The 12,065-nt window shown below is 36.1% G+C and overlaps 1 protein-coding gene across 9 annotated transcripts in view; it reads right to left on the minus strand.

Annotated features, from left to right (window-relative positions):
- ULK4 (unc-51 like kinase 4) overlaps positions 1-12,065 on the minus strand; it is a 710,695-nt gene that overhangs the window by 159,521 nt on the left and 539,109 nt on the right. Inside the window, exon 35 of one of the 9 annotated variants that reach the window (XM_049862200.1) lies at positions 6,228-6,915. The exons of the other annotated variants lie outside the window; for them this stretch is intronic. Within the exon in view, the coding sequence (XP_049718157.1) occupies positions 6,760-6,915 (156 nt within the window). The 3' untranslated portion in view covers positions 6,228-6,759. Of the gene's footprint in view, positions 1-6,227; positions 6,916-12,065 lie in introns of those variants that run through there. 9 annotated transcript variants of the gene reach the window in all.

The following is a 12,065-nucleotide window of genomic DNA, read 5'->3' on the forward strand; positions in this document are numbered from 1 at the left end:
TATTTTAGACAAAAGTCCCTTATCAGATACATGATTTGCAAAAATTTTCTCCCATTCCATGGGTTATCTTCTCACTTTCTGATGGTATCCTTTGAATTACAAAAGTTTTTTTAATTTGATCAAGTCTAATCTTGCTATTTATTTATTTAATTTGTTGCTTGTGTTTTTGGTGTCATATCTAAGAAAGTACTGCCTATTCTTAGGTCATGAAAATTTATCCTTATGATTTCTTCTAAGAATTTTATAGTGTTAGCTCTTATATTTGAGTCTTTGATCCATCTTGAGTTAATTTTTATATATGGTATGAGGTAGGGGCCCAACTTCATTCCTTTGCATGTGATTAATCTTTTATTTTGAGATAAGTGTAGACTTGTATGTAGTTTTTAGAAATAATACAGAGATAATACTTCACCCACTTCCCTCCTCCCATGGAAACATCTTATGTAACTATAGTACAATATCACAACCAGAAAATTAATGAAACTATTAACTTATTCAGATTTTACTGCTTTTACATGCACTCCTGAGTGTGTGCGTGTATGTGTGCACATGTGTATTTAGTTCTACACAATTTTATCACATGTCAATTTTTGTGACAATCTTTGTCATCAGGATATAGAACAATCCATCATAAAGATCCTTTTTATACCAACAACCAACTCTCTCTCTTCTCCATCCCTAAACCCTGGCAACCACCAATCTATTCACCATTTTGTCATTTCAAGTAAGTTACACAAACGGAATCATATAGCGATGTATAGCTTTCTTCACTCAGCTTGAGTTCTTTAAGATCTATCCAAGTTGTGTATCAATAATTCATTTCTTTTTATTACTAAGTAATATTCCCTAGAATAGATATATTACAGTTTATTCATCTGTTGAAGAAAATCTGAGTCATTTCCAATTTGGGGATATCCCAAATAAAACTACTATGAACATACTTGTACAGGTTTTTCTGTGAATATAAGCTTTCACTTTTCTGGGAAAAAGCACAGTAGTTCAATTGCTGGGTCATATGGTAAGCTCTATTCTGTTGTACACAAGGTTGCTATGAGTTGGAACTGACTCAACGGCACTTAACGACAAAAACAACATGGTAAACTCATGTTTAGTTTTTTAAGAAACTGCCAAACTGGAAAAGAAAGCATTGTTCTCATATTCGAAGGGTACAGTCCTACCAGCATGTAGGAAAGATCCAGCGTCTTCACATTCTCACCAGCATGTGATGTCATCACTATTTCTATTTTAGCTGCTCTGATAGGTATGATGTCTCCAACAAAAAATACCAAACCTGTTGCCATTGAGCTGATTCTGACTCATAGCGACCCTATAGGACAGAGTAGAACTGCCCCAAAGGGTTTCCAAGGAGCACCTGGTGGATTCGAACTGCCAACCTTCTGGTTAGCGGCTGTAGCTCTCAACAACTACACCACCAGGGTTTCCTATGATATCTCAGTGTGGTTTTAATTTGCATTTCCCAATGGCTACTGATAATAAGCATTTTCCATTTGTTCATGTCTTTTGCCCGTTTGATAACTGGATTGTTTGTTTCTTTACTATTGATATTTGAGGGTTCTTTACTTATTCTAGGTACAACTCTTTTATCAGTTACATGGTTTGCAAGTATTTTCTTCCAATTTGTAGCTTGTCTTTCCACCCACTTTACACAGTCTTGCAGGGAAAATTATTTAATTTTGACAAGGTCCAATTTATCAATTTTACTTCTTAGGAATTATGCTTTTGGTGTTAAGTCCAAGAGCTCTTTGTCTAGCCTTCAGTCCTAAAAGTTTCTCCAATATGTTTTTCCAAAGTTTTACAGTTTCACACTTAATTTTATGTTAATGTTTGTATATAGTATGAGGTTTAGATCAAGGTTCTTTTATTTCCTCCTCCCCCATGGATGTCCAATTACTCCAGAATTATTCTTGAAAAAGCTATCATTCCTACACTGAATTGCTTTTGACTGTTGTAAAAAATCACTTGTAGAGGTCTATGTCTGGGTTCACTATTATGTTCCATTGATTCAGGTGTCTATCCCTCCAGCAAAAACACTGTCTTAATTACTGTAACTATATAGAAAGCCTATCACCAGGTGAAGTGATTTCTCCCATTTTATTCTTCGTTTTCAAAATTATTTTAAGTAATCTAGGGCCTGTGCCATTCCATGTACATTTTAGAAGAAGCTTATCTATCTACAAAAATCTCTGCTGGGATTTTGATACAAACTGCATTAAACCTGTAGATTTATTTGGGGAGAATTGATATGTTTATCATGTTGAGTCTTCCAATTCATGAACCCAGTATTTCTACCTATTTAGGTCCTCTTTGATTTTTTTCATTAAAAAAAAAAAAGCATTTTATAATGTTCAGAATATGGATCCTGTACATTTTCCTGTATTTATACCTAAGTACTTTATTTTCCTTGAGTGATTATAAACAATATTGTTTTAAAATTCAGTTTCCACATGCTCATTCTTAATATATGAAATGCAATTGATTTTTTTGGTTGCTGATGTTATATCCTACAACCTTGCTGAACTCATTTGTTAATTCTACTATTTTGTAGATTCCTCAATATTTTCTATGTAGACAATCATGACATTTGTAAATAGGGATAGTTTTATTTCTTCCTTTCTAATCTGTATGCCTTTTATGTCTTTTTCTGCACTGGCTGGAACTTTTAGTGCTATTTTGAATAAGAATGGTGGGAGTGGACACTATTTTAAATAAGAATGGTGGGAGTGGACACTATTTTGAATAAGAATGGTGGAAGTGGACATCCTTGCTCCTGTTCTCAGTGGGAAGGCATTCAGCTTTATTAAGTATGATGTTAGTTATAGGTATCTGGTAGATACTCTTAATCAAGTTGAAGAAATTTTTCTCACATTCTCGTTTGATGAGAATTTTTATCATGAGGAGTAGGATTTTGTCAAACTCTTTTCCTGGGTCAACTAGAATAATATTTCTTCATTAACCTCTTTATGTGGTAGATTACACTGATTGATTTTCAAAGGTTAAACAAGCCCTGCAGGTCTGCAATAAAAAATTGCACTTGGTCATAGCGTATAATTCTTTTTATACATTGCTGGAAACAATTAGCTAATAATTTCTTAAGGATTTCTGAATCTAAATTCAAGAGAGACACTGGTCTGCAATTTTCTTTTTTGTACATTCTTTGTATGAGATTTTAGTTACTAGAAATGTTTAGATCCTTGTTGCAGCCACTGTGTCAATCCATCTCACTGAGGGTCTTCCTCTTTTTCACTGATCCTCTACTTTACCAGGCATGATGTCTCTCTCTAGGGACCAGCCCTTCCTAATAACATGTTCAAAGCACATGAGACAAACTTTCGCCATCTATGTGTCTAAGGAGCATTCTGGCTGTACTTCTTTAAAGACAGATTTGTTCATTCTTCTGGCAGTCCACAGTACATTCAATATTCTTTGCCAATACTATAATTCAAATGCTCAATTCTTCTCCAGTCTTCCTTATGCATTGTCCAGCTTTCGTATGCATATAAAGTGACTGAAAATACCATGGGTTGCTTCAACATAATAAAGGGCATCTATACAAAACCAACAGCTAACATCATTCTTTTTTTTTTTTATACAAAACCAACAGCCAACATCATTCTTAACTGAAAGAGGCTGAAAACATTCCCCCTGAAAACAGTAACAAGGCAAGGATGCCATTTACCACCACTCCTATTTAACATTGCACTAGTCCTGCTAGAGTAATAAGGCAGAAAAACAAAGGGCGTCCAAATTGGTAGAAGAAGTAAAACTATCTCTGTTTGAGGATGATACAATACTATACATAGAAAACCCAAAGGACTCCATAAGAAAACTACTGGAACTAATACAATGATTCACTGGAGTAGCAGCATACAAGACTCTGTTGTTTGGCGTGCATACATTTAAAATGGTATGTGTTACAGTGGACTTATTTTCTTACCATTATGTAATGGCCTTCTTTGTAGCTAATACATTTCCTTGCTGTGAGGTCTGCTTTATCTGATATTACTAATATAGCCACTCTTGCTTTTTTTAAAATTAATGGTTACACTAATATCTTTATCAATCTTTTGAAAACTTTCAACCGGCCTATACCATTTTTTTTTTTATACCATTATATTTTAAGTGACTTACTTTCACACAGCTATTGTTGGATCATGTTTTTTTACCCACTCTATCTTTTAAATCATATATTTAGACCAGTTACATTTCAGGTAATTTTTTATATGCTGGGGCTTCAGTCTAAGGTACCTTTTTGTTATTTATATTCTATTTGTTTCCTCTATTTCTGTTTTCTTACCTTCCTATGGCAAGGAACATTTGTTTTATGTTTCCGATGATAATGATTAAAGTTCTCCTTTCTTCCGTATCATTTTGTTTCTTCTGTGCTAAGCTGTTTTATTTGTCAGTCTTTCTATTTCTTGCTGTTATACTTCCTCAAATGTCTGGAGGTCTCTGGTTGTCTATTTTATGAATGAAAGATTGGGTAGATTATTATAGGCAGCTGGCTTGCATTTCCCCTGCATTTGTGTATATATGTTTCTTAAAGTGGACACCCCTGTCTGCCAACTCCACTCTGTATTCTGTGCTTACCTCAAACTCTGCAATGCTTCTCTGCTAGGCTCTACTTCCATACCAAAAAACACCTCTGAAAGACAGTTCACTCTCTTTACAGTGCAGTTCTCAAATTTTTATGCTGGAATAAAACAGAACAACATGGAGAAAGAGAGGATCCTGATTGGCCTGACTGTTCTGAGCATTAATCTTCAATTACCTTGGTGAATGCCCTGGGACCACTATCAGTTTTTTTACCTCACTCTGAGTTTATATATCCTTGGCAGCTGTTCCTACCTTCCGGTTAGTTTTCTTCAATGCATGTTCTGGGTGATAAGTTTCTTCACTACTTCAATTCAGTCCCATCTGCTTTCTATCACCCATTAATTCCACAAAATTTCTTTCCCATTAGCAGGTGTTCTTTTTGTTCTACCAGCACTATGTGATACATTTAATCCTTTCTTCTCACAGATTTTGGGTAGTTGTTGAGATAGGCACATACTCAGGTTTCTATTTCAGTCTACTCTAACATTACTTCATTTTTTATTTAAATTTTGCTTCATTATTCAAATACTTAGAGGATGTTTATCAAAGTAATTTCAAGCAATTCAAGGATGGTTTATTTCCCGTATCCTTGTAAGTCTGATAATGTCCGTGTTTTATTTTTGTTTTAAAAAAATTGTGAAGGTATGAAAATCTTCCCATCTTTCTTAGACTAACAGACAGGATATACCCAATTGCCTGAAACAAAAGCAACAACAACAAAACCTAGCAGACAAGATACGTGAAACAATGGTTTTTAAGACACTAGACATCAGGCAACGAAGGGCAGTGACCCTTGAGAGATGGGATACAAACAAGGTGAACCCTAGTATTGTTCCAGATTAGAGGCTTGACAGAGTTTCCAGGCCTCAGCACAAGGAAGGGCACCTGAGGAAGACACCAGCAGATCCCCTAAACTGAGGAGAAAGAGTCAAAAGTCCCAGAAGGCCAAGGCAGCTAGAGTTCACAGGACAGAGTACCAGAGAAAACAGAGCAGACCAAAGCTCATTCAAGAAGACATAGGTATGTTGGGTAACACATAATCTATTAGAGAAAACGAATCTGTGGTTGAAACTTCCCTACAAAGAAAACTTCAGATCCAGATGGCTTTACTGATGAGCTCTACAAAATATCTAAGGAAGAAGTAACACCAATTCTACACAAACTCTGAAAACTGGAAGAAAAAAAAAAAAAAAGAATACGTACAAACTCATTCTATGAATCCAGTATTACCTTAATACCAAAACTAGACCAATATCCTTTGTGAACACTGACATAAAAATCTGGCAAATTCAACACCCTTTCATGATAAAAACACTTAATAAGCTAGGAAAAAAAGGGAACTATCTCAAACTGAAAAAGGGCATCTACAAAAAAAACTATAGTTAACATCATACTTAATGGCAAAAGACTGAATCTTTCCCCCTAAGATCAGGAACAAGATAGGGATATCTGTTCTTGTCACTTCTGTTTAACATTGTACTGAAGGCTCTAGTGAGGGTAACTAGGCAAGAAAAAGATAAATAAGAAGCATCTAGGTTGCAAAGGAAGTAGTAAAATTATCTCTATTTGCTGATGACATAACCTTCTATATAAAAAATTCTAAGGAACCCACTAAAGAACTATTGTTCTTGTCATGAGCTGTTGAGGCAATTCTGACTCACAGCAACCCTATATGACAGATTAGAATTGCCCCATGGGGTTTCCCAGGCTGTAACTGTTTTTTTTAACTGTTAGAGAAGCAGACCACCAGGTCTTTTCTCCTGCAGAGCAAATAATGGGTTCAAACTGCCAAACTTTCCATTAGCATTTGAGTACTTAACCACTGTGCCACATTAGAACTAATAAATGAGTTCAGCAAAGTTTCAGAACATAAGATCAATATCCAAAATTCAATTGTATTTCTACACACTATCAATAAACAGGGGCCCTGGTGGCACAGTGGTTAAGCATTTGGCTGCTAACCAGAAGTTCAGAAGTTTGAATCCACCAGCCACTCCTCGGAAACCCTACGGGGCAGTTCTATTCTGTTGCAGGGGGTCACTATGAGTCAGAACTGAGAAAGGAACATACCTTGGACATACACTGGATGTGTTATCACAAGGGACCAGTCCCTGGAGAAGACATCATTCTTGATAGAGTAGAAGGTCAGTGAAAAAGGGGAAGATCATCAATGAGCAGGGTTGACACAGTGGCTGCGACAGTGGGCTGAAGCATGACAATTGTGAGGATGGCACAGGACTGGATAGTGTTTTGTTCTGTTGTACATGGCGTTGCTATGAGTCGGAACTGACTCGACGGCACCTAATAACAACAGCAATAAACAATCCAGAAATAAAACTATGAAAACAATTCCACTTAAAATAGCAACAGAAAGGATAAAATGTTTAGGAACAAAGTTAATAGAAAAAGTTCAAGACTTGTACACAAAAAACTACAAAATGTGGTTGAAATAATTAAAGAAAGTTTAAATAAATGACTTCCCATGTTAGTGGATCAGAAGACTTAACACTGCTAAGATGGCAATATGTCACAAATTAACGTACAGATTCAAAGCAATCTATTATCAAAATTGCAACTGGTTTTTTTTTTTTTTTTTTTGCTGTTTTGCAGAAACTGACAAGATGATTCTAAAATTCACATGGAAATGCAAAGTATGAAGACCAGAAAAACCAATCCTGAAAAACGAGAACAAAGTTGAAAACTCACACTTCCCAATTTCAAAATTTCTACAAAACTACAGTAATGTGACCAATGTGGTACTAGCATGAAGACAGAAATAAAGACCAGTGGAATGAAACTGAGAGCCCAGAAGCAATATCTACATTTATGGTCAATTTATCTTTGACAAGGGTGCTAAGACAATTGAATGGGAAGAAAGAATGTGCTGCTGGTAAAAATGTAAATGGTTCAGAACTTTGGACAGTAGTCTGGCAGTTCCTCAAAAGGTTAAACATAGAGTCACCATATGACCCAGCAATTCTAAACCTAGGTCTATACGCAAGAGAAAGAAAGCATTTATCTGCACAAAAACTTGAATGTTCACAGAAGCATAATTAGTAATAGTTAAAAAGTAGAAACAACTGAAATGTTCATCAACTGATGACTAAATTAGATAAACAAAAATGTGAAGTGCAATGGAATATTATTTGGCAATACCAAGGAATACAGTGCTAATACATGCTACAAAATAAATGAATTTCAAAAACATTATAGTAAGTGAAAGAAGCCAGTACAAAAGGTAACATATTATATGAGAATATGTAAGTGAAATATCCAGAATAGTCCAATCTATATAGAGAGAAAATAATGGTTGCCCAGGGTTGGAGAGAGGAGGAAATGGGGAGTGACCTATAATGGTATGGAGTTTCTTTTTGAGGTGATGAAAATGTTTTGGAATTAGATAATGATGATTGTACAACTGTCAATATACTAAACACAACTGAATTGCACATTTTAAAATGGTTAAATTTATCATATGTGAATTATTTATCAATAAAGCTGTTTAAAAAATTAACACTAATTCTACACAAAGTGAAATTAAAGAGGAGGGAATACTTCCGACTCATTCTCTGATGCCAACATCACCCTGAGGTCAAAACCAGACACCAGAAAAGTAAACTACAGGCCAATATCCCTCATAAGGATAGATGCAAAAATTCTAAACAAAGTTATAGCAAATTAAAACCAACAATATACTAAAGAAAATAATGCAGTCATAAACTAAGTGGGGTATATCCAAGGAATGCAGGGTAGGTTTAACATCTGAAAATCAATCAATGTCATACACCATGTTAATAACTAAAAATGAAAAACCATATGATCATCTCAATAGAACAAGTATTTGACAAAATCCATCATCCATTGATAATAAAACCTCAGTAAAAAATGAGGAATAGAAAGAAATTTCCTCTACCTGGTAAAGGGCATTAGGAGACCGAATGCTTCCCCCTTGGATCAGGAAGACAGACAGGGACTTCTGCTCTCAGATGAAAGGAGGAGGAAAGAAACAAAGACACACAGGGAAGACAGGAAGAAAGATGGAAAGACAGACGGAAAGGAAGTAGAAAAGGCATCCAGACTGGGAAGGAAGAAGTAACTATCTGTAGAAGACATGATCTTCTTATGTAGAAAATCTAATGGAATTTCCAACAAACTACTAGAACCTGTGAGTTTAACAAAGTTGTAGGATTCAAGAGCAACATGCAAAATCAATAATATTTTTATATAGAAGCAACAAACAATTGGAAATTGAAATTAAAACACACACAAAAAAAACAATAGCATACCCATATACACATTCGTTGCCGTGGAGTCGATTCCGAATCATAGCGGCCCTGCAGGACACAGTCCAACTGCCCCATAGGGTTTCCGAGGAGCAGCTGGTGGATTTGAACTGCCAACCTTTTGGTTAGCTGCAGTAGCTCTCAACCACTGCACCACCAAGACCCCGTGCAATAGCATAAAAAATATGAAATACTTAGGAATAAATATGAAAAAATTGAAAGACCTGTACACTAATACAATATACTGACTGAAATTAAAAAAAAAACAATGAAAGAGGGCTTGAATAAATGGAGGGATGTATCTTGATCATGAGTCAGAAGACTCAGTCTTGTTCAGACGGCAATCCTACCCAAATTAATCTATAGAGTCAACACAATCACAATCTCAGCAGATTTTTTTTTGGGGGGGGGGGAGGGGGTACAAAAATTGACAAGCTGATCTAAGTTTTACACGGAAATGCAAAAGACAGAATAGCCAAAACAAATCTGAAAAGAGGAACAAAGCTAGAAGACTAACAATATCTGATTTCAAGACTTATAAAGCTAATCAAAACAGTGTGATATTGGCATAAAGTTAGACACATCAATGAAAAAGAACACAGAGCCCAGAAATAGGCCCACATAAATAAAGTCACCTGAGTTCTGACAACGGCACAGTGGCAATGTAGTTGAGAATACATTTTCAGCAAAGGTGCTGCAACAATATGCAAAACACATAAATGTCAATCTGTACCTTATACCATGTGCCAAAATGAACTCAAAATGGATTTAAAAAAATCCAAATAAAAAACTGGAAACAATACAACTTCTAAGAGATAACATAGGAGAACATCTTTTTGATCTTGGGTTAGGGAAAGATTACTTAGATATGACACCAAAAGCATGGTTTACCAACGGAAAAATTGATAAAATGGACTTCATCTAAATGCAAAACTTCTGTTCTTCAAAAGACCCTGATTAATGATGAATCTGCAAAGCATCTTACAACATGGATGAATCTGGAGGGCATTATGCTAAGTGAAACAAGTCAATCACAAAAGGACAAATATTGTTCGAGACTACTACTACAAAAACTCATGAAAAGGTTTACACACAAAAAGAAACAATCTTTGATGGTTACGAGGGAGGGGAGGGGAGGGGAGGGGTAAGGGTGGGAAAACAGTAAATAGACAATAGATAATCGGAAGCTTTGGTGAAAGGTAAGAAAGTACACAACACTAGGGAAGCCAGCATAACTTGTTCAGGGTAAGGTCATGGAAGCTCCATAGACACATTCAAACTCTCTTAGGGACCAAATGACTGGGCTGACAGCTGTGGGGACCACGGTCTCAGGGAATATCTAGCTCAACTGGCATAACATAATTTATAAGGAAAATTTTCTACATTCTACTACGGTGAGTAGCACCTGGGGTCTTAAAAACCTGTGAGCCACCGTCAAGATCCTCCATTGGTCTCACTCCTTCAGGAGCAAGGGAAAATGAAGAAAACTAAAGACACAAGCGAAAGATTAGTCCAAAGGACTAAAGGACCACAACTACCACGGCCTCCATTAGACTCAGTCCGGTAAAACGAGATGGTGCCCAGCTACCACCACTGACTGCTCTAACAGGGATCACAATAGAGGGTCCCAGACAGAGTTGGAGAAAAATGTAGAACAAAATTCTAACTCAAAAAAAAAAAAAAAAAAGACCAGACTTACTGGCCTGACAGAAACTGGAGAAACCCCGAGACTATGGTCCCCGGACACCCTTTTAGCTCAGTAACGAAGTTGCTCCTGAAAGCCAAAGACTGGACAGGACCATAAAACAAAACGAGACTAAAGGGGCACACCAGCCCAGGGGCAAGGACTAGAAGGTAGGAGGGAACAGGAAAGCTGGTAATAGGTAACCCAAAATCGAGCAGGGGGAGTACTGACATGTCATGACATGTCATGGGGTTGGTAACCAATGTCATAAAACAATATATGTACTATTTAATGAGAAAGTTGTTCTGTAAACCTTCACTGAAGTACAAGTTAAAAAAATAAAAAAACACTGATTAGTTTGTAAAATGCTTAATAGCATAGATGTTACTGCCACCACCCTCATCACAAAGTGTACTTGTAATGGAATCCCAGGAAAAAATGTTCTTTCAGACTTATGTACCAGAAAGTTTATTGCAAACATTCTTATTAGCCACCTCAAATGCTTCGTGGGAGAGATTGTATGTAAATGCACACATATACACAACCTGGAAATATTTCAAAGTAAACTTCCACTGGAATTTTCAAAACTATTTTAAAACAATTTAAAATCATAGCTGTATTCACTTCCCTTTACCCAATTTGCACGATACAATGCATTTCAAAATCTTTCTCATTCTATATTCTGTTTTCAAAATACTGCCTGGTATGGTGATCTGTCAAAAATTATATGGGAACATTTATTTTCTGAGAAGAGAATATACAAATCAAAAAAGAAACAGAAAAATAGGATATTTTCTACCCTTTTTATGCTATCTAAAAGCACCTTGAAGAGAAAAGTCCCTCTGAATTGTTAGGATATCTTTAACAAGATTTCACATCAGGCCATCAATCCCTGTTTCTCTTGATTTTAATACATCACTCCTGCCCAAACTCAGCTGAAGAGGCAGCAGAAAATATCATTAAGCTGATGAATGGTGGCAATTCCAGATGACATCGCCCAAGGAAACATGGTTGCCCACAGCCTCGACACTGCCCCCTTTCCCTTGAGAAGTAAAGATACTCTTTCTGTCTCCTTTGACCCTCAGGCACATAATATTCTTAAATGTGGGAGTTTAGAGGGAAGAAAACCAGCTACCACCATTTCTGATTTAGTTGCAAGTCTATATATCACAGGTCACCATACCAGGTAAAAAAAAAGAAAAAAGATCCAAAAGCAAGTTGAAAGTCACTGGTAGGTCAACTTGGTCTTGACTTCCAGGACTTGTGCACCAGCCTAACTTTCATAACGTAATTCACACTTTCCTTGCCAATAACTAAAGAATGGGAAGACGTGACTCACTTTAAAATATCATAAGCAATCAATACAGAAGGAGATTTTAAAAATTCTACTGAAGAAGCATAGTTTCAGAAACCTCTTATGGTTAAATTTGTCCACATCGAACACGAAAATGCTAAGTTTTATAGAAAAGCATTGGCCTGATCAC

The sequence above is a fragment of the Elephas maximus genome, chromosome 20 (assembly GCF_024166365.1).
Source record: "Elephas maximus indicus isolate mEleMax1 chromosome 20, mEleMax1 primary haplotype, whole genome shotgun sequence".
In the NCBI taxonomy this organism is placed as follows: domain Eukaryota; kingdom Metazoa; phylum Chordata; class Mammalia; order Proboscidea; family Elephantidae; genus Elephas; species Elephas maximus.